Here is a 22,753-nt window from a genome sequence, read left to right on the forward strand (position 1 = left end):
AACATTAATTTAGCTGTATTATTTAATATTCCTTTTGTTAGGTAACTGAGAAAGCACGAACAGGCATCTGAGAGAAAATAGCCCCTTAGGTTGCAATCCTCAGCCTACTCACTCAAGAGTAAGCCCCATGGAATGCAGTGGGGCTTGCACCTGAGTAGACACTGTTAGGCAATTTTCGATCTGGATTTTTCCAAACTTTTCTAGCTATCTCTTGTTCTCTATGGGTTTTTTGTCACTGGGTTATCTTTCTTCCTGTAGCACTTTCTCCAGGGCAGTGGTGGCGAACCTGCGGCACATGGGCCACAGCGGGCACGCAGAGCCCTCTCTGTCGGCACACGAGCCAAGCTGCCCCAGCAGCCGAGCATCGGAGAGCAGCGCACGTAGGGGCCATGCGCATGCTCGGAAGGGAGTAGTGGTGCCAGGCGATGACATCATGAGCCGCAACTCATTAGCCGTGACTCGCCCAAGCTTTCACATGGCCGGTCAGTGTGCTGCCAAGGATATATGTATATTTCCTTGGACTGGCTGTGAGTTGCTTTTTCTGAACTAAAACCTCAGTATTCAGGTTTCATTGCAGTGTTGGCACTTTGCGATAAATAAGTGGGTTTTGGGTTGCAGTTTGGGCACTCGGTCTCTCAAAGGTTCGCCATCAGTGCTCTAGGGACTTGTGACCTTGGACTGAAAGGGTGCTTGTCTGGCGACAAGGAGGAAACCTTTGTCAGTTCTTGTCACCAACATGTCTTATGGGCTGGGTTTAAGGAATGACTCTAGAATGCCACATGTTGAAAATGAAAACTTACTCCAGTTAAGAAAAGAATACAATTGACCTACAAGTCAGTTTCTGTCAGTTTTGCATCTTTTCATTCCTATGTCTGTTCCTGTTTCCACAGTCATATGCATTTAAAAAAATCTGCTTCAAAGTCATACTTAAATCAGCGATGTTAATATGTTTTCTTACAAAATAGGCATTTCTAATCACATTTAATCCTACATTAATTCAGGATTTAATTCGTTTAAGCTATTGTAACTCATTATATGTGTTTTAAATTTGGTTTTAAATTTTTGCAGGCTAATCTTTTATGACATTTTCAATGCTGTTTTCATTTTATAGTGTAGCTTTATGTGTTGCTATAAACTGCCCAGAGAGCTTCAGCTATTGGGTTAGGGTTAATAATTTAAAACAAAAATAAAGCATGCATTTTTGTACATTTTTTATCTGTATCACAGCATTCTGAAAAATGTGACTTCTGAACATGTGGCTATGTTCAGATTCACAGATTTTTCTCAGAGACGTGGATCTGACCAGTTTGCATATCATTTCATGAAGAACAAATTCTCCCCACATCCTTCTCTGGATGCTTTAGCTTGCGCCGATAATATTAAACTTTGAACTGACAAGCCCCCCAGAAATAGCCCTTCCAATATCCAAATGACCAAGCATTCCAAACCTTAAGTATCCTTTAGGGACGGATACACCTGTCAGTGCAGGTTTCTCTCACTTTCTGAGGTTTAGTTTGAAAATGCATTAAACTAAACCATTTTTCTCTATCTTTAGAAAACATTTGCACTACATTTGGGGTGGATGAAGGTGAACCCTGCTTTTGATGCTTGGGTTGAACTTGGAGGGAGGAAAAATGGATTTTCAAGGGCCTGATATTTAAGTATCAGCTGGCTGAGGCATCCCCCTTTTCTTTTACAGGTAAAAGAAAGCAAAACACCTTTGCAGCAGACCGAGCTGACTGGCAACAGGCTGGGATTGATTCTTGATCAAGGTATGATGAATTTTAATTGCATTTCCATGTATATGTAATGCATCTCACACAGTATTTGAATGCCATTAATGTAGCATGACCGGCTGGGGAAGGTGGGGCATTTTTCTGTCGAAATAGAAATAGAATTCCACCCATATTTTTAATCCATTGTGAAACTGTTAGAGATACCTTTTAACCATGGAGGTGGCCTGCAAATCTCTTTTGCAAGTCCCTGAATCTTATTACCTGGTTTGTTGAGAATGGTACCAAAAGGAGTTGATACTCAGCTGGGCTCGGCCCAGTCCAGCTGAATGTCCGGTTATGGAGCAAGGGTGGAGAACTGGTGGTCTTTGGGCCAAACCTGGCTGACCAAGGCGGCCCGCCTGGCTCAATGAGGCCTCTCCCCGCCCTGCAGCCACGCACCCTCAGAAGGGCGAGGGGCTGCGAGAATGGCTGTGCTGTGGGTCAGCAACTTCTTCCTTCCCAAACAGAGAAGGTGACAGAGAAGCAGCGAGCAGCCCCTCAGTCTGGGATCTGGCTTTGCACAGGTTGGACTTTCTGTAGCTGTGAAAAGCCCACATGGAGCAGAAAGGCGAGGGAAGAGCTGGAACGACTCTTGACAATATCAGGGGATGGGACCATGTCCCCGAGGTCACAGGTGGACTCCCTGGGCTGATGTTATCTGGCTCACAATGAGTCAAGGGGAGGCAATCTGACCTCTGAACCCAAAAACTTTTCCTGCCCTTCATATACAGATCCCCAGTTTAGCCTCCAGTTGGAAGAGGTTCAGGTTGCAGGTCAAGCTGAAACACCTCACATGGTTCCTGGGGACTTACTGATGGAGTTTCGGACCTCCAGGAACTCCTGAAGCTCACTTTCCAGCAGAGGTTGGATCTTTTCACACATGTTGCACAAAGACTCGTAACTTTTCCTGCGGAGACGGGGGAGAAGGGGCTCAGTCATGCATGGATGATGCAGAGCAGAATGCAAGCAGAAGGCACAAAAAGGAAGACCGTAGTGTCCCCCACGCTGGCAACTTCCAGCCGTGTTGCACGACAACTCCCATCATATGCCACCTTGGGGGGAAGGACAAATCAGATTCAAGACTCTTCTTTTGCTCCCTTTTCCTGGTCTACCTCAGGCTAGAAATACTGCCAGGCTAGAAGAATCCACAGACAGAAAGCCAGACAATAGCTTTATTGTCTATCTCTGGCAAGAACAGGCTGGTAAGAAGAAATGCCTGATTCCCACACCCAGGCAGAAGAAAGGCCCTGGCCAGCTAGTTACTTGAGCTGTGGAGGTTCGGATGTTGGTCAGCAGTTTGGGACTTCAGGTCGCCAAAGCCTGCCTGGTCAGTAGTTAAGGACCATGGGACTTTTGGTCCAGAACAGCTGCCTGCCCCTGGACTAAACCAAAATGAGATGCCAGGCACACACCTTCTCCTGCTGTTGGCCACCAGCCTCTCATCATAGGTGCTCCGCCAGGAGTAAAAGCCTGTGAGAAACTTCCATACTTCCAATCTTACAGAAGGATCCAAACCCTGAAATGAATGGATGAGTGAATGGAGAATGAGGACCGAAGAGGGTTGAGGCAATTGAAGCGATCTGTTACTCCAAGTTGTTATAAAGTTTGTAAAAAATGGTGAAGCTAGACCGAGTTCATTCAAGACTAAATTGCTTTATTGAAATCTCTCCTGTGATCCTCTCTCCAGTTGACGTGGCTCCTTCTGTTCTACACCTTTGTGGGTGTTTTTGCTTGCCTTGCTCTGGGATCCTGCTGAGTGGATCCTTGCACCCTGAGGAGCAAACTCCCACAGGGCTGTGGGAACGTGTGAGGGAGGCTACAGCGAACAAACCGGTGGCTTGACCTTGGAACGTACAGAATTTTGCTCCTACAGATCATCAGCTGCCTTTCATTCTGTTGTCTGCATGTTCATGGAACTGAACCTTTTCTGTACTAGAAACTCATTTGAGAAACCCCTTTCCCATCCACATTAATGCACCATTGGGCAAATGTGCTTGAGGTAATGCCAGAGTCTCCCCCTGCCAAAAGAGTGGAGAAAAAGTCTAGAGGTCTGCAGAATGCACCTGATTCTGAAAAAGCCAATCTTGCAGAATCCATAGGCCAGACCTGAATCCCTTGGGGGTTTCTTGGACATGCCCTCAGGCCCGATTCACGGGCTGCATGTGAGGAAGGAGCTGGTGGCTACGATGGAAGTGGGTTGGAGCATATACACTGGTCTTCCACTCAGAACTTTAAGGCGCTATCCATGGTGCTGAAGGGGAGAGCTCAGCACCACAGGCTGAAAACCCAGAGAAAATACACCAGCCCACCTACCATGTGGGAGCTCCCAACCTCAACTGGACATCTCTCTATGTGTAGGATTGCGCTGGGCTGAGGGTCTAAACTTGTCCAGCAGCTCCACCGGTCCAAGGAAGTAGGAAAGCAGTGTGGACATGTCCCTTGGTCTCTTCCTATTTGGAAGGGTTTTTATAGACCATCACAAAAGCCACATGGCTCTCTGGGCACTCCACGACAATTAAAAACCAACAACAAAACAAAAAACCAACATATCAACACATCCGATAATAAAACATCAGTTCCAATAAAAACATCCATTCCAACAGCAGGAGCACCGACCAACAATGTACACTAGCAGATTGGACAGCATCTTATACATGATTATTAACATTCATCAAGATATCAACCTGAAATTAGAATTATATTAGAACTAAAACTGTCAGCAATTAAAATACTCTGAGGGTTAGGGGTGGGGTGATATATGGGCCATTTTAGCTTTTTAATACTGTTTCTGTGCTAGGGTGGGTGAGCCGTGCTAAGAACGGGAATCCTCTCCCTCACTGCCCTTACTCGCTTCCTCTTTTAGCGTGGGCAGCAAGAGCCCTCACCTAAGTACCTGCACCTGGAGGCAGACGGTGTATAAGCTCGTGCATACACTTATACCCCTTACAGAATTTTTTAAGCACTAGAGAATAATTAAACTTGAGTAAGCAATCACAGGCAATCCAACTTGTTTTTCCAGGAAGAACAGCAACAAGTTCAGAGGCTGGGAAACGGGCTCTCCGAGTCCCCAGAACAGATGCTTTTCAGCGTAGGTAATAAAGGCGGTGGATACAGATGGGGAAGAACTTGACAATTTCCCCCCAAAATATAAAGTAAAAATTACACTGGGGATAAATGAGTTCTGTTGAAGTCATGCTACCAGCTAAATTTATCAAGGCAGGAACTAACATTTATCTGTGGAGTGGCTGAAGGGGGTGGGGGGTTGGGAAGAGAGCATTTTCACAGCTTTCGCTAAAAGTGCCAGGTTTCCATGGGTTCATCAGGGCCTTTGTGGCTGCTTGCTCTCTCTCTCTCTCTCTCTCCTTCAAATGAAAGGGGAAAAAGAGTCTCACTGATGGAGCAAAGTAATTTGGGAACTTGCTAGTTGCTGACAAAACCACTTTCCTGATGAGCAAAGGAAATTTGTGGAAGGACCGCGTGACAACAGAGGAATAGGAGGAGTGAGGACTTGCACTGGAGCATCTGGCAGATGGATTGGTCATGTCAGCTCTTCCCACCAGAGGTTGTGGAGTGGGATGCCCAGCATCCCTGGCCATTGGCTGCGGGGGCTGATAGGACTTGTACAACTGAACATTTAGGACTTGCCAAAAATATGTGCACTATTTATGTGCACTATTTGTATTGTGTTTATTTATTGTATGTAAGCCATTCCGAGGCTCTTGCAAATGAGATGGCATACAGAAATTCCAAATGAATGAATGAATGAATGAATGAATGAATGAATGAATGATAAAAATATACCAGGTGAAGCTTATTGACACGGAAGTCAGTGGGTGTTGCTCTAGGCAGGAAATTTGGATTCCATGCTTTTAGACCAGAGATGAAGAAGCTCTTTTCCACCATGGGGTCTGAGCACAACTGGAAGAGCCCCGGGGACAAATTCCAGTGGTGAGCAAGGAAGAAGGCCAAGTGGCTGAAGCCAGCCGCTCAGTGCCCCCTCCCCAGACCCAGCCTATCGTAGCAGCTCTTATTGGCAGCCATTCAGCTTTCAGAGAGGGAACACAGATGTTGTAATAGGGGAAAACTGACAGGGGAAAGGGTGAGCCCCCAAAGTCCCGACTGGGGTCCATGAGAGCAGGGCTGAAACCCGTGGCTTGAGGTTTCCCAATCCTGGTGCAGTTTAGGGCAGCGGGACTTACGCTGTTTTATATTTTGTGCAGAAACTAGCCATTGGAGAAGGAGCCAGGGTGAGTGATGATGATGATGAGGAGGAGGAGGAGGAGAGCTCTCGGTGAGGTCACACATTCAGAGCCAGCCCAAGACAGTTTGCTCCTTGAAACAAAGGGCAATCAGGCAAAGAGCCCCAAGCTCATCCCTCACCAAAAGGCTGGTCCTACCTTCACTTCAGTCAAGCTCCAGGGACAACTCCTCACTTGCCTCATAGCAGGGCTGGCCTCATTCCCATGAATCAAGGGCAAACCGCTTCCATTCCTGTTCCCACAGGCTGGAGAACGGCAAGGTCATTTCCAAATGGTGGGCACACCCATTGCTTGGCTCACCTTGGGTTTTCTGAATCCTGCCTTTTAGTGTGAATGCTATCACAACTGTGTAGCCCCCCTGTTTTGGCCTGTGGATTTTTGGGGGTGGATATGACGTAGACCCTCCTCTTAGCTTCTCAGAAGGGCCACCATTCCTTGATAACTCGCACCCCTTCCAGCATCCTGAAGAGGACCCCTCCGCTGAGAAGTTGGTAGCATCGCACAGTGTTTTTCGCTCCCCCCTTTTGGTGTGTGACCCTTTTACAGTGCAAATCCATCTATGACTGCTGCGGAGGGAACTCCGTTGGGGTCAGTGCGACTCCCAGACTTCCGTGCGGCTGGCGGGAGAGAGGAGAGCGAGCAAGAGAGCGAGCGAGCGAGCATTGGCTTTAAGTAATTTGATTATGAATTGCATAATGCAAGTATTTTTGTTCAGCCATTCAGTTGTGCTCCCCCAGCTGTTATATTGTTCTGTGTCTGAGTGGTGTGCTGTCCCCCTCGATGCAGCAGAAGCGGAGGGTATAAATAAATTTTGGCATTTCTGTTGTTATTGTTAACTTTACATTACTATTATTACTACGCAGCTGTTTTAATTAAGATGCTGATGATAAAGTAACTGAAAAAAATAATTAATTGGTTGGCAGGTCTTCTACATTTATGATTATCTCCCTCCAAAGTCCTGCTTTAATAATAGACACAATTTCTCTGGAGGTTTCTTTGTCATCTTGGAATGCCAGTCAAAGAAAATCCTCCTGACCCCAAATCTACTTTGCTGGGCAACACCACTTTCACACCCACAAAAAGAACACCCCCGGGGAGAGCTGCTCTTCCTGAAGTTGCCCAGGCTTCAGATCACCATGGCAACCTCACCTTGCACAGAAGATGTGCTAAATGAGCTTGGGGAAGGGAAGCCACAAATCCTTCACATGGTTGAGATGCCCATTTAAGCTGTTCGGTTCCCACGCAGCTGTTTTGGGGTCCCCAGATGAGGCCAGGCTGCTTTTGACCTGGTGGCATCCATACAGGACTCGTTCTCCTTCATCTGGCAGAATCCCACAATGACACTGATGGCGGGGCTGGGTAATCGCCCTCCTTGAGCATGCCTTTGTTTTCTTCACCTTCTTTCCGTGTTTAATTCTGCATCCTTTGCATATAAATAACACGGCTGCATCACTGGGGGGGGGGGGGGGGAGAGAGAGAGAGAGAGAGAGAGCGCGAGAGCGCATAGGACTGGCCCTGTCAGGTATCTCTCAGAGTTTTCCCCTGATTGTATAGCTCTCAGCAAAGCAAAGCAAAGCAAAGCTCTCTAGCATATTTACTGGTGTGGATATCGTTCTTCTTGAGCTCTCTGTGCTATATCTCTTCAGACTACAAGAGGAAGGCGTCCTATGATTATCTGCCATGGTGTAGTGGTGCCAGGGCTCGCTGGGAGAAAGCACTAACACCTTTTGATGAGCAGGGTCCATCTTTGCCATCCCCACCTCAGTTCTATGCTCCCTGATGTTTCACAGCAGCAGCGAAACATGGACTTTCCCAGCAACTAAGTATTGCTGTGATCTGTCCCTGATGAATGCAAAATGTCAGGGGTAGCAGTGAAGGCCTATTAGCCTTACAAAAGACCTGCTCCTGGTAAAGGTGCCAATTGATCCAACTTGGCATCCCAACTTGGAAAAACCCTGTGGGACAAACTACTCCTGGGCTTTCATTGAAGTCTGAGCATCCAAGCTGGGTGGATGAACATACAAAGAAGCATGGGAAACTGAGATACGGTTCTCCACCAACTCCTAAGAAAGAGAAGCACAGGAAACTGGAATTCCTTTGCATGTTCTTCTTTGAATTCCATTACAATAGCAATTTCTTTTGTATTGAATTGACTAAGAACACTGGGAAAATGTGAGACAAATTTCTGGCACAGCATCTAGCCAAACTATTCCAGTTCTTCTGGTGGATCCATGAATGAAGAGAATGTTTGCGAGCAGCAGCGGTTGACATGGGAGGCTGTGGCTGTAGATGATCTTAAAAATGGAGGGAGCCTGGTTCCTAGAGGTGTGATGAAAATGAAAGAATACTGCCTCCTCATTCCCTCGTGGCATCACCACATTGACACCCACGCTGTGCATTGGTTACGAACTCTGCTCTGGGTCCCGAGCGTTCACTCACCCGTTCCATGATTTGGACTAATATGTAGTCCCGCGATTTGAGCAACTGGCCACTCTCGTCAAAGTAACTTTCCCATTCATGGCTGTCGATGGGCCACTTCTTGACGCTCTGGAAAACAAATCGAAGCTCTTGCAGTTAACCACGGCACACCGTGTTGGCAGCAGCTGGAGGCCCGGTTTATCTCGCTCAGGAGGTCGGTCAATAGCGTTACACCGATGGGAAATTAGCCAGTGCCTAAAGATCTAATCGGAATTAAAACTGAGGTGTGCTGGATATTTTAAGCATGGGGCACTTCAGGTCCAGGGCCCAGTCCAGCTCTCCTGGTGTCCGGATCCAACCTTGTGTGGGCCTGGGATAGGATAGTCCCTCCACCTCTGGCCTCGTTTGTGCAATGTTTGGCCATTCTATAAGGCCGAATGCCTCTCTGAAGGCTTTGTTATTGCCTTTCAGAAATGCAACCTAAAATAGCCCATTTTGGTATCCCTTTCTCCTCCTGCTTCATGGTAGTTCACCTGCATTATATGAAAAAGGTTTAAACCTGGACGTCTCCAGGCAGGGACAGGGAAATGCCTGCTCTGAAACTCTGGACAGCTATGGTCAGTCAGTGCAAACAAGGGCTTGAGAAGCCTTTGACTCTGTGGGGGTTGCGAGCTGGGCCTGCAATCTTCCCCAGATAGCCACACCCCTTCCCCTGGCCACACCCCTTGCCCCCAAACTGCCTATCAATGCGTCGTTTCCCAGCATTTGTGCATATTTTTGCCCTTCCAAAAGGACGATGTTTCTCCTCTGCTTTTCTTACTGACCGGAAGAGCACCAAGCTACAACATGGTTAGCTTTAAAAAGAGATCCCGCCCCTTTTGCCTTTGGTCCCCCGTCCCACTGGAACGGGGGTCCCAAGAGCTAAATGAAGGCAGCCCTGCAGGGGCTCGCGTAGCTCAATGAAGCGATGAGCTCTGCCGGGCAGGGCCACCCAAGGCGGACAGGTCATAGCAGAGAGCTCTGACAAAACGTGATCCCCTGGAGAAGGAAATGGCAACCCACTCCAGTACCCTTGCCATGAAAATCCCATGGCCGGTACCAAGAGGCCGAGATATGAGGTGGATGGATGGGGCCACTGGGGCAGTGAGCGTGAGCTTGCGTGGACTCCAGGGATGGTGGAGGACAGGACAGCCTGGAGGAAGGTCGTCCATGGGGTCGTGGAGTCGGGCATGACTTTGCGGCTAAACAGCAACAACGCCTCATGGTGACTTTTGCCCTGCAGTGAGTCAACCATGCGCAGCAGCCTCTCAAAAAGCGCCAAGCTGTGTTCTGCACAAACAGCCCTAAAGAGTCTGCTGTGGCGTCACTCCGTCTCATCTCCCTTGCTTCTCATTTCCCTCCTTTCTGAAAAGCGGCAAGTTTTCCAATTGGGAAACTTGAGCTGTGAGATCTTTGTGCTTAGATTTAGTTACAACGGCCTTTGCAAGATGGAATGCATAATTAGTTACAAACAACCTGATGAGAGGAACTTGGGGAAATAAAATCAATGGGATCAGGTAGAGGGGCCATTTAAGCAAATCTCATTAGAATCACAGAAGGTCTGCAGCCCATGGAATCGAGGAAGAAATAATGGGATTCAATTTCAAGGCACAAGAGTTCCTTGGGTCGAAAAAAAGAACCATCGATGTGCGAATGGAGAGCTGGCCCATGCCTGCTGAGAGCGGTGCATTAATTGCTGGCAATGACCTGCTGTTATAACCGTCTATCCTCTTCAGAGAACTGCGTCCGGAAAATGGCACCAGGCAGACACAACAGAAAAGGGACGCAAGTTTCCCTCACTCTGTTGAGGCTGACCTCTTTTCCACACTGCTGCGGAGGTTCCCAGCATCGGCGCGATCAACTTGGGGTGGGGAGAGGGGCAGGAGTCAGAATCCACTTCGTCTTTTCCTAGATCTGCCAACTGGCGCTAGATCCTCAGCAGAGACTCAGGCTTGAAGATTGCGGGGTCCTGGAGAACATGCTCGGCTAGAAATCAGAGGCTGGTGTCAGGAGCCAGCGTGTTGTAGGAGCTAGCAAGCAGGACTGGGACTCTGGAGATCGAGGTTCTAGCCCCACTTGGCCTCCAAGTTCCCTGGGTGACCAGACACTGAGTCTCAACCGAAGCTGCCTCCCAGAGCTGTTGTGAGGATAAAACAGAGAGGAGCGGGACCACATGAGCCTTGCCAGAAGGAAACACTGAGGCAGAGAGGCGGTGCAAAGAGGGTGAGAACAGGACTGAGGCTGTGTGAATCTGACATTCAGGTGGGTCACAGGTCAACCTACGTCAAAAGAGGAACCCCCTTCTGGGCGTCCTGCGTCTTCAGCTGCTGCTCACTCTGGCACAGAGACAGTGATGGCGAGAGGAAGAGCGGGAGAGGCCATGGCGTCCTTGCTCCCTGGGTTACGGTCATGAGGAGGAGGAGGAGGAGCAAGAGCAGCTGGTACCAAAGTGGTGAGAAGGAAGCCTCTCTGGGGGAAGGCGCCCACTGGAGGTGTCCTTCACAAGTGCCCTCAGAAACCTGGTGCTGACTCTGATTGACGGGGGGCCCTCTCTAGGCGAAACAGCCATTTCTTCCCATGGTCCTTCCCAGCACTAACAGAGCGTAACTTACCAGTACGGATGGGACCGAAGCACTGAGTCCTGTGGGCTTTGTAACATCTTCTTCAGACGAAACGGGACTTTCCAATCTTTCTCTGATCATGCCTTTCCTCATTGTTCAACAATTATTTTATTTTATTTTTCAATGGTGATCCAGATAAATTCAAGCTGGACTCCCCTTATGCTCTTTGGGAAGCCAAACTAGTCTTCCCTGCTTCCCCCTTCCTTTCCATCCAAGGAATGAGTTCCACCGAGATGAGGCTGCTTTGTGAGTTGGTTGCCATAGCAGCACCTCTATGAGGTCACAGAGGCATGAGGTCACTGGAAGAAGAAAGGATCTGAAGGAGAAAGACCGTGCCCTCAAGGAGCAAGGACGTTTGGGGGAAGTGAGAGCGCGTGTCTCTGGAGAAGGACGCAGCCCAGATGGTCAAGGTTGCTATTTCAAGGCTGACTTCTGATGAACCGCACAAGCAAAGTCCCACCTCGTCTGCAGAGCAGGCTATGTGACCAGCTGGCCTGCTTTTGCAGAAGGATACCTATAGTTTATCTATATTCAATTGCAGGAAGTTGATCCCAATGTTCTTCTGAAGGCTTAAATGTATTCCTGGTCTATCCACAGCCTTCAGAGTAGCTAAGAATCAAGACTTCCTGTGTCAGTGCCCTCTACCTCTATCTGCCAGAGACTGAGAACCATGATCCCCAAAGCCCCATTTGCAACCGTTGGGTGTCTGACTGACTCACGGCGGAAGGAAGCAGATGGCTGCCTGGACTAAATGGATCTTCTGATCTCTTCGTTCTTAATCCTTGCTCCTTAAAAAGAAACAACCACTCAGTCTTCTTGCCAGGCAAATATCTGTCTGCCCAGATGCCATATAAGCAATACAGTCACGGACCAGATAAAATTTGACTGGTGTCATATGAAAAAGTGGGCTCTTATTGTAGGCAAACTGTTCTCAGTCTCAGCATCTGCATAATAACTCTTTTAGCTTCCGTGACAAGCTCGTCCATCTTTTATGGATGGAGGGATGTGAGTATTCCTTGCTCCCCCTATTTTTTTCCACTTAAAAAAAAGAACGGCTCCATCAAAGAGATCTATGAAATACTCACTTCTCAGCCACTGAGCCATCTATTCAAGGTTTACATACCCAGCGACGGTCGGGAAGATGCATTAATGGGAAATTGTTGCTGAAGCTTCTTCCCACAGCTTTTCCCAGGAAGAGCTCAGTACAAACACTGAACCATCAAAATTTAATGTTCCCCAGTTAACAAAATCTAATGTTCTCTCGTCATTCTCCTCCTTTTGCCTTAAATGCTTGGGAGACTCAGTGTGCTATTTAGCGGCTGCGTGGCGCTGGTGCAGTGGGGCGGGGAGTGGCGCCAGGCGTCGGGGTCCAAGCTCTGCCATCGCGGCACCGTGTGGCTGCCACACAGGCGGGCAAGCCGCTTCATGCAGAGTGCCCAGAAAAAGCTCTGCCGGGGGGAGCACCATCCTGCGCTTTGCTTCAGGCAGCAAGATAGGCTGGACTATCCTTCTATTAAGGACAGGCTGGACATGCACATGGTAGGCCTGTCATGAGTGGAGCTGGCTGGAGCCGGGGGTCAGACTAGATGGCCTGGGAGGCCCCTTCTGACTCTCTCTGTTTCTGTATTCTAGGCCATCCTTGCAGAGACGGCAGTCCCCCGCAGGCACAGTGCCTGCCGTACTTTGCACTACAGACCTCCTGGATTATGTTTTCAGCTGGTGGGATTCAGTTGCTGAGATGCAAACAGCAGCCGTTAGCAAATGAGTAAATTTCCTAGAGTTAGATGAGGTCCCAGGGGCACATGAAAGACGAAAGGCTTCTGAATTTTATTTTGTCGTTATCTCTGTAATAAAGCTGTCACTGTTAGGAAGGGCTGGCACATGGCACATGGCAGTCCCTGGATGCTCCCCGTGGGGGCATGCCTGCTTCTTGCAAAACCCGCTCTTCCATTTGCCATCCCGGGAACAGGGGCCCAAGGAAGCCCCTTCAACGGCCATCCCAGTGCTGGGCATGAGGCGGTGACAGCCGACAAGGGGTGGCCATGCTCTGCGGAAGGAAAGCGCGCGTGTCTTGCATCTCATTTATGATTTAAGTTCCTAAACCCCACAAAAGTGAAAGAGGGAAGTTCCTTCAGAAGCACATGCGAATGCAGCTGCAGCCGTGGCATCAACCACCGTAGTCAAGGCCGATGGATGGGAATCGGAGGGGTCCGCTCGGGCCGGACAGGAGGACGCAGTGAGGGTCTGTGACGACGTGTGCGAAGGACAGAGCGCGCTCTCATCTCCGGAGAGCTGGATTTCTTATCACCCCACTTTGCCTGTGGCGTCGAGCCGCTGCGATCGTGTGGCCGGACTAGGAGGCGGTTGGTGCGTCTTCCCTGCGGAGGGCAGGCACCCACACGCGGCACGTCTGGCAAGGGCTCCTTAATTTGTCACAGCCGGAACGTGCGCTGCACACCCGCTGCCCGCCTTCTGCAACTCATGTTCTCCCATGGGCGACCTTCTGAGAGGGCAGGCGGTGGAGCAAGGGGCCATTCTCAGAAGCACTGACCTTCAGCGAAGCTACTGCGAGCGAGGAAGGAGGTGGCCGGTTCGGTTCGTCCAGGGGGAAAGCACGGAATGGTGACTCCATCGCCCTGGCAAGCCCGTCTTGGGGGGCGCATCGCACAAGGGTTTGAACTCACCGCAGAAGGAGGGTCCACTCGCTCTTCGTCTCCTCAGATGGGCATTCCCGATTCTGAGGACGAGGCAGAGGAGGGACGGCCCCTCTGCACGTCCAAGGCTGCCCAGAGTGAGGATGCTCTGAAAGAGAGTGCGAACCAGGCTGCTTGGGAAGCGGGGAGACCTTTTGGGGCTCGGGGGGGGGGGCGGAGGAGGAGGAATCCCTTGACCCTGTCAGGAGAGGAAGGGTGATGTGAGCCCACCTGTTCTGAAGTGCCCAGCTCCTGCTCTCCAGCCCTCAAGCGGCAGGAGGCTCTCTGACGGCAGAGTGAGAAGCGGTCATTGGTTCATGCAAAACGTTTCTCCACTGCCCTTCACTAGGCCATACAAGCATCCTTAGCTCTGGGAGACACTAAGAGCATTTTGGGTAAGGAAGAGCTGGACTGGATTGTCAAGACGCGGAGAAGCAGGAGGTCCTGCCGCCTAGTGCAAGAAGATCCTTGCTCACGAGGAGACCCCCTCCACGCCAGACCCTCTTTTCAGAATGAGTGGGAAAATGGTGCCAGTTCATTTTTTATAATAATGCACCCACATTTGTAATTTTCTTCATGCTCAAACTGGAAATAATTTTAAAATCTATAGTGGGAAAAGCACCTGTCAGATTTGTCTCTCGGCCATGAGCAGGTTGGTGTCCTTGGCTGAGTCCTTTCGGTGGCTTTAGTTGGGGAACTGAATGAGCCTCGTCTGGTCCATCTCTGTTCCTTTTGTCATATTCACTTTTATAGCCCCATAAATTGCTTTAAAGGCTTTTTATTTAGTGGTTTTTCCATCAGCTCCCAAGTTGGTTTGATTCTGCCTATAAAAGAAGCTACAGTAATACAGAGGGTTTTTTTTTTAATGCCTATGCAGTAAAAGTCAAATTGACATTAATTCTTCAAGCATTCTGGGCTTTTTGCCGGAAACAGACAAAAGCTTCCTGGGATCGAAGCAGGAAGTCTCTTGAAAGTAATTCTGGTGATGCCAATGCAATTACTCCAGAGAAAATGAGGCAGACATTCCAACCACTGGAGACAAAAGTCACTCCTATATATAGCAGACCAGATTGCTATTCACACTGTTCTGACCATGCAAACATAGGAAAATTCTTTAGTACAAAAAATACATGCGAAGGAAAAAAATGGCTTAGTTCCTATCCACAGATTTCCTGAAATTGTGTGTCTGAACAACCGATCCATCTAGGGCTGAATGGATGGGCCAGAACAGAAGACAATGTTTTGCATGAGCTTCTGAAATTGCAGACCAAGAATGCTGATAGCTTCTTGTCTGCTTGCATTTCCCCTGTTCCTGGGCTCCAGGCAATTCCAGAGGTATGGCCATAAACAGGACTATAATCTGTGAACCTGCTCTTCATCCCAACCATGGTTAGCACAAGCCACGGTTTGTAAGCTCACTTCAAATCATGTTTACTGCATCTGGCTTACTGACCCCCAATGGCAAACCATGATCTGTCAATTCATGTCATCAGGTTGAACCATGATTAAGCTTCTTTAACTATGGTTTGGTGTTCCACTTGAATTAAATTTAAGCACAGAGCTGACTATACAGTGAACTTTATGCCTCCCAGAAATCACACCATGGAACTTGCTACTGAGTAATTCTAAGATTGCTTGCTACAAGTGTACCTCCCTAGAAACAGAAGTCAGAAAACTCTGGCCTTTTCACGCCCTTCTCTTTCTTTGGCTCCTGCACACATTCCCTGCTCAAGCAGCCCCCACCCTGGTCAAAACTGCACAGAAAAGCAAACTGTTCAAAGGTTTAATGTGCCAAATCAGCAACGGGGAAGGCGGAGAAGTGAAAATTCCGGAGCAGCCCAATTCCCCTTCTTTGGAGCAGAGCTCCATTAATCTGTCATATTCTCTCTCAAGCTCGACACCAGCTTGCTTGGCTGTTACTGGGCAATGAGTGAATCCAGGGAACTCGGGAGAGGAACCCAGCCTGTAGCTGCAGTGCCACCAGCGTGGGGACGGGGGAAGCTTCCGTTTGGCGCATTTTGGAACTGGGCTGATGAGAGATTCGGGCGCAGTCTTGCTGTCCAAGCCCATTCGCTTCTACACTCACGCTGCCTTTCCCCAAAAGCTGCATTCCAGGTCCTGTGTGCATGTGGAAAATGTGCTTTAAAGGCATCCTTCCGAAAGATGCACACCTCATATGCTTTACTCTGCAAGAGAAGAATACATGCATTTCAAAGGTGTGCACAACGGTCATATTTATTGTTGTCATGGTTTTTTATCATGTTTTTATTGTGTTTTTACCTCATGTTGTGAGCCACCCAGAGGTGCTGTGGAGCAATTGGGTGGCAAACAAATGTTTTAAATTAATAAATAAAGAAATTAAAGAAATGCATTTGGGAGAACATGCGTGGGATTGTGGAGTGGTTTTCATGCAAAAGGGAGAGAAAAGAAAACTCAAACTCAGGTATGGACTTGAGGCAGAATGAGCTTTGAGATGGAATCTGGAGAATTTTGGCAAGCTCGAGTTCGGCTGAGTCGTACCGTCCTACCACGGGGTCAACCAGGTTCCCCTTTCGCATGGAGATCTCTCTTCGTCAGGCCTGGCGGGGTTGCGGCTCGAGCCACCCCTCCGTTTCGACAGGCACGTGTGTGTCTGCTTGCCACGGCTCATCGCGACAGCAGCGCCCCGAGGGCCAGCAGGAAAAGCCCCAGCATCTGTCGGCCTGGCCATGCTGGCAAGCCAGCGACGTCGACCCTTTTTCGGCCAGAGGGAACAATCAGTGCTCAGAGATGCTCTTGGGACTGCACTGCAACACTGGCTGGGGCTGTGGCACCAGCGCAAAACCGGGTGGGGACGAAGCATTACGGGCAGAAATAGGATTTCCCTCAACACTTGCCTTGCCGGTGGCCAGCCTTAGAAAAGGAACTTCAACCGTCTTGGACCGCGTTGGGGAAAACATGCAAGAGAGAGCAAAGCACCAACTGATCAGTGGTTTTGGGGAAAGGAGCGTGGCCAGGGGAAGCAGGGGGTGCAGCCTTCCGGGAAGAGCTCCCATCGGTGCGGACTGTCCTACGGCAGCTTTTTGGTTCTCAGGGCTGAATGTCTCACTGGTGTACCCACTTGGGGGAGTGGGGGGGGGGGAATCAGGGTCCTGCTATCCAGTCCTCTTTTGTCTGTCATCGCCTGCAGCAACGCAGTTTGGCCCCCTCTGGAATTGTCTTTTTTTCAGCCTTCACTAGCACATTTCTCTCTAGAAGCCACAGATGGGAATACTTTTGAGATATTCCAGATGAAAGCTGCTGTCAAAATATAAGTGAATTAGTATTATTTACAGTCTCATTAATCTCGGATGAAAAGCAAGGCATTCTGTTTCCAGGAAAACAAAACAAAATGAAATGAAACAAAACAAAAAAACAGCCTTCTTCTTGGGTTTAGGGATCAAACCTGTGAAGAAGTAGATCAAGAGGAAGTTGGTATCTTTGCACAGCAGGTAGCAACTGTGTCTTAAAAGCAGGAGAATCAGGATGGGATACTGGGTAATTATTTATTTAATTGTAGGCCTATAATTCACTCAGGACCTCTCAGCACCTGACAAGATGCCCAAACAGTGAGCAATAAAAACGGGCACAGGAAGAGAATAATAGAGATCTAAAACTTCTTAAATCAGAGCATGCTAATTAAAAGTGTGGCTGGTCGGGCAGGAAAGGCTTGTTTAAATATAAATGTATTAAGCAGATGTGGGAAACATGCAACATATCTGGGGCCTACCTGATATCAAGAGGCAGGGAGTTCCACAGAGAGGAAGCCAATGAATTGGACGGACCACACCAAGAGGGCCTCACTTGATGGATGGACGGCTCTTGATGGATGGACCACGGTTGGATGGACCACACCAAGAGGGCCTCACTTGATGGATGGACGGCTCTTGATGGATGGACCACGGTTGGATGGACCACACCAAGAGGGCCTCACTTGATGGAACAGCTCATCTTTCATCATCTTAAATATACCAGCAATGTCTTTATCTAGACGGAGATCAGGTGTCCATGCTCTAATGACTTCTTGTCTTGATGGCTGCAACGCAATATAGGTGGGATTGCTGTAAAAAGTTCTGGAAACTTCAGCTCCTCCAAAGCAGAGCAGCTGGCCAAGGGGGACTAGAAAATATGGCCCTACCGTGCCAGTAGATTCCTCTCTGCACTGATGACCTTCCATTTCCAGTCCCGATTCAAACTGCCAGTATAAGCACTCAAAGACCTGAACCACTTGGGGCCAGGTTACCTGAAAGATCATCTCCTCCCATATACACCTGCCTGAACACCGAGATTCTCTCCAGTGGTCCTTCTCTGAGCCCCTTCAGCAAAGGAAGTGAGGTAGGGAGGCAACCAAGAAGGAGGTTTTCCTTATGGCACCCCAGTGGTGGGATCAGCGTCTCCCTTTTTTCTACCAAGCATTTCAGCTTTTCAGTTTCTGCTTTATATCTCATGCTCTATTTAAATCTTGTTCTAGATGCCGGTTGGTTATTATGTTATACTATAGATTTAAACTTTAAAATTTTATATTGTATTTTATCACCTTGTATTTTATGGTTTTAATTGGTGTGAACTTCCCAGAGAGAGTTCACTATGGGGCAATATAAAATGTAATATAGGAATAAATAATAAAAAGAAATAAAACCTGATGGTTTCAGGGACTGGGCAGGCTGGCAAGGGGGAAGGCTTGTTTCAGATATCCTGGTCCTAAACAAACGCCAGAACAGCACACCAGGAACAAAACCCGCAACTTAGCACGTGGGTAGCCAGCACAGCCGGAGAAAAGTCACTCCCAGCAATGGCCGAGTTGCTGAGGCCTCGGCACCATCCTCACGGCAGCCCCTTGGGGGTCTGGTTATGGCTGCAGCCCCAGACAGGCATCTGAGGACCCTTCCCCTCGCCCTGCCTTAAATCAGCGGAAAGCCAGCCGCCCTAACGGCAGGGCTGCGAGCGCTGTTCTTGGTTCGGCGGTCCTGCTGCAAAGCCACCGCACCGTCCAGCTCTGTGTGGGAGCAGGTTTCGTGATGCTGCAACTCGGAAAAGGAGGCTGCTGATGTCAGGGAGAAAAGGGTCTCATGTGGAGCTGCCTCTCAGAGCTCCTGCTCAATAGAGCCACTGGACCCCATCCAGCCAGCCAGCGTGAGTGACGCCAAAGCAGCAATCTGGGAAGCTCCGTGCGTTTGAGGAAAAAGCCTTTGTGCAAGCTGCACCGTCCTCTTTCTTCTTGGTTCTTCTTTCCCCTTCCCTGGTGTTTCATGGATGTGGCTTCTAAAACACCCTCCAAAACCTAGCTGGGGGCAGGCCGGGTTTGAAAGATGAGGCTAGTTTCATGGACATGTGCCTCAGACAGACAGGGCCGCTGGAAAAAGAGAAACACGAAAGACCAGGAGGGGCTTCTTCAGAGTCTATTACCTGACTATATGATTTAAACATTCCTTCAAAGCTGGACAAGATCGCTGAATCGCTGGAAAGTCCTTGTGTGCCTCTGGTTGTCCATATAGAATCACAGAATGGTAGAGTGGGAGGGGGCCCTGAAGGCCATCAGGTCCAGCCCCTGCTGTTGCAGGACGCCATCTTCCACCATCCCACCCAGATGGCTGCCTGGTTTCCTCTTGAGTGTCTCCCGTGTGGGGGAGCCCACCGCCTCTGCAGGCAGCCAGTCCCACTGCCCTATCGCTCTGACCATGAGGGAGTTTGATCGCACTGTGCAGCTCTTCTCTGCAACGTTCAGAAGGAAGGACAGAGTTGAGCCACCTTCTTCCATGAATGGAAGGACGGGGGAGGCTGTCCATGGAGCCCTGTTTTGTCTAGGGATGCATGAGTTCTGTTTCCATTTGCAAGTCACATGGGCATGTCTTGGTTTCAGTCCTGAACATGGGCAGGAGTATTTTTACTCTGACACAATGTGGGCAAGAAGGGAGACTTGTGGGAGGAGGGAGTCCTGCCCAAAGGTCTTTTGAAAGCTGGAACTGGCACTGCTCTGCTTTGAACTCCTGTGTTGGAATGGAGACAAGAGGAGAGACGCCTGCACCACGCGAGCTATCAAAGCCCCTTCATGGGGAGACCAGGACTCGTCAGACTTCAGCTTCATGTGTTCCTTTTATCCCTCCCTGTTTTCGCAGGCACTGAAAGACGAGTGTTGCTCCCCATTTCCCTTTTTCTTCAAAAAGCTCTCCGGAGCAGGGAGACCCATCTTGCTTTCTCTTTGACTGCCACACTGAATGGCATGTTCTCAATTCCACCTCCTTTATCCTCATCTTTAATATCATCTTCCTATCAGGCACTGATCAGAGCAAGGCACGTGGGCACCAATGAGAGCTGTGGCAGCTCTCCGTGCTGTCAACATCAAGGCCCCGTGGATTGTCACTCAGAGAGATGCAGGGGGGTTCCAGCAGCAAAGCGATGCAGGCAAACTTTGCCAGGCTCTCAACGATTCCTCTTGCCACCCTCCCACACCTTCGCACACTCGGGTTGCTTGCTTATTTCCTTTCTCCAGAGACAGATATTTCAGCTGCCGCAGTTTAACTGGTGACTTTAGCAGTAGCGACGCCAGAGAAATCTGTGGAGGACTCAGAGGAATTGAACTCGAGGGTGGTCCCCGGGGGGCCGTGAGGGCTTGGGGGCCCTCGGCGAGGGCGCCACTTGGTGCCACTGTCTGTCATCCATCAGAGACAACGATGCGTCGTCACAGGGAAGCTGGATCCTTCGCATGCCAAGGAGCACCAAGCTGGGATGCTCTCATCTATCCTGCCTCAATTTCTAGTAGAATTCCCCATTTTAGCTCTTTGCAAACCAGAATACAGTTGGGTCCTGAAACATAAACTCTTCCAAGTTTTGTGATCATATTCTCTACTTTTTAAAAAAAGAAAAGACTTTTATTTTAAAGCACTCATATATATGCATATATATCCATATGTTCTGGGAAAGAGGAGGCAAAACTGCGGAAGTTATGCCCAGAAGCACATCGTAATAGAAGATGTAGCTTGCAAAATGCTACATTAGCAAAAAGAGCACATAAAAATGTATATGAACTTGTGGGCAGACTTAAACACAGAAAATCATGCACTGATGTGGAACCGGCCGGAAATGAAGGTTTGCAAAATGAGAAATTGAATGGGAACCAAGGTCAGGATGCATCCGTTTCTGATCCTGAGTCCACAGCGTGTCCAACAAACACCCATTTCCCTAACCAGTGTGGCCGATGGTCAGGAATGCTAGGCATAGTTGCCCGAAACATTTGATGGGCACCAGGCTGGGGAACGCGATGCTACTGCATCCTGTGATAACTGCAAGTGTGGGTCTGTAAGTCTTGGCTGGATCATGACCAAGGCACTGTGACATTTTTCAGAAAATCTGCCTGTGCTTGTGGGAAAAGCACAGCTTCCGAGCTACGGACGGCTCGGTGGTGCGGTGGCAGGAAGACCAAGTGGAGATGGAATTGCTGAAGCCTTCAGCTAAGTTTGGGGAGCTGTTGGGTCACAGAAAGGCAATCAGTGCCTTGTTAAACGAATTATCTCTGCAGAAGAACGTGCTTTACCTGTGCTGAGCTGACTGGGCAGGATGGCGTTCTGGAAAGGCTCAGTCGCTCCTCTGGGCTGAGCCGAGGGACAGCAGAAACCTTGTGGAAGACATCTGGGACACGTTCAAGCAGACCTGAGAAGCCACGAGTTTATTAAGCAGTTCCGCAGCGCATGACAGCCACCCGCCATGAGTATTTCATGCCAATTACATCTCTCTGGGTCTTATTTGTCTTCTCAGGCTTCATGGTTGAGTATCTGTGGTGCAGAAGAGTGAAATCCAGCCACCAGAGCTCCTACCTGAGGCTTCCTTCATGGCCACGCCTGCTTCTCCTCGCCCCACCCCTTCCCTCAAGCACCAATCCTTGGGCAGTTTCCTGATCATTTCCCCCCATTTAAAATGCCTTTTGTAAGGCTTAATTACTGAAAAAAGCACTCAGAGCTGAAATAAGCCAATATTTTTCAGTATTCCATTTCCGTTGGCCGTGCCCTTCATTGGAATACCATCCTCAAGAGCTTCTCCGAAACAGAATTTGGTCCCTGTACACCCTGTTGTAGACTTAGAGACAGCAGCTTTTCTGTTATATATGAGCTGGAAACTTAGTCTGATGCCACATTGATCTTCTCATGTTCTTTGCTCTTAAGAGGCGCTTGCATTTCACTTAGGGGAACAACATGAAGCTGGGTTGACTTCATCTATTCCAATGATTGCAATCAATGAAAAAGTAGCAGCAGCACTGAATTTTGTGATTCCTTGCCTCAGAAGACGAAGTTTGGGAATTCGCTGTGCTTGCCTTAGGAACAAGGTGAATGCAAGAACCATCCCTTGCCGTAGGTTTGTTTTCTGACTTGTATTTTAATTTGAATCGCCATCTGTCAGTTGGCAGTTTCTTTTATTTCATGTGCATCTCCTTCCTTCCCTGCAACTGATGACGGGTGTGCATTGCTCAGACAAACAGAAGGCGGGTCGTTCGTGGCTTTTCCGAAGAGCGGCAGAGTGTGTGAGTGAGAATCGAGCCCGTGGATGTTCGCAAGGCCGAGCTGTGTGGGTAGTTAGGGTTAAGCAAATTAGTCACAATGGGATGATCCACACATCCACCGCCAGCCAAGCATAAAAGCATGTTACTTTGTCACCTGGGGGCTATAATCCAAATACAGAGGCGCTGTTGCTGTAACTCAACTGAGATACAATGAGGAAGTGATTCCCCGGCTGTACCAAATTTAGACAGTGTCTGGGAGCTTTGGAGTGTCACTCTTCAAAAGATGGGGAGAGTGTTTTACCACGGGAGCAGCCGACTTTGCAGCCAGTGGAACTGTGAAAGTGACTAAGCCTCCATCCAAACCCGGGAAGGGGAGGCAAGATCGGTCATCAAAGGTTTCCCACGGAGGGGTCAGCACTAAAGATCAAACAGCTGCCGT

At 49.0% G+C, this 22,753-nt stretch overlaps 1 protein-coding gene across 1 annotated transcript in view; it reads right to left on the bottom strand.

Annotated features, from left to right (window-relative positions):
• TBC1D21 (TBC1 domain family member 21) overlaps positions 1 to 22,753 on the bottom strand; it is a 40,324-nt gene that overhangs the window by 9,904 nt on the left and 7,667 nt on the right. Inside the window, exons 5-7 of the mRNA XM_044450496.1 lie at positions 8,474 to 8,581; positions 3,188 to 3,291; positions 2,588 to 2,682 (exon numbers count right to left, since the gene is read on the bottom strand). Coding sequence (XP_044306431.1) covers positions 2,588 to 2,682; positions 3,188 to 3,291; positions 8,474 to 8,581 — 307 coding nt within the window. The remainder of the gene's footprint in view (positions 1 to 2,587; positions 2,683 to 3,187; positions 3,292 to 8,473; positions 8,582 to 22,753) is intronic.

The sequence above is a fragment of the Varanus komodoensis genome, unplaced genomic scaffold, assembly GCF_004798865.1.
Source record: "Varanus komodoensis strain SLA01 unplaced genomic scaffold, ASM479886v1 scaffold67, whole genome shotgun sequence".
Taxonomy (NCBI): Eukaryota; Metazoa; Chordata; class Lepidosauria; order Squamata; family Varanidae; genus Varanus; species Varanus komodoensis.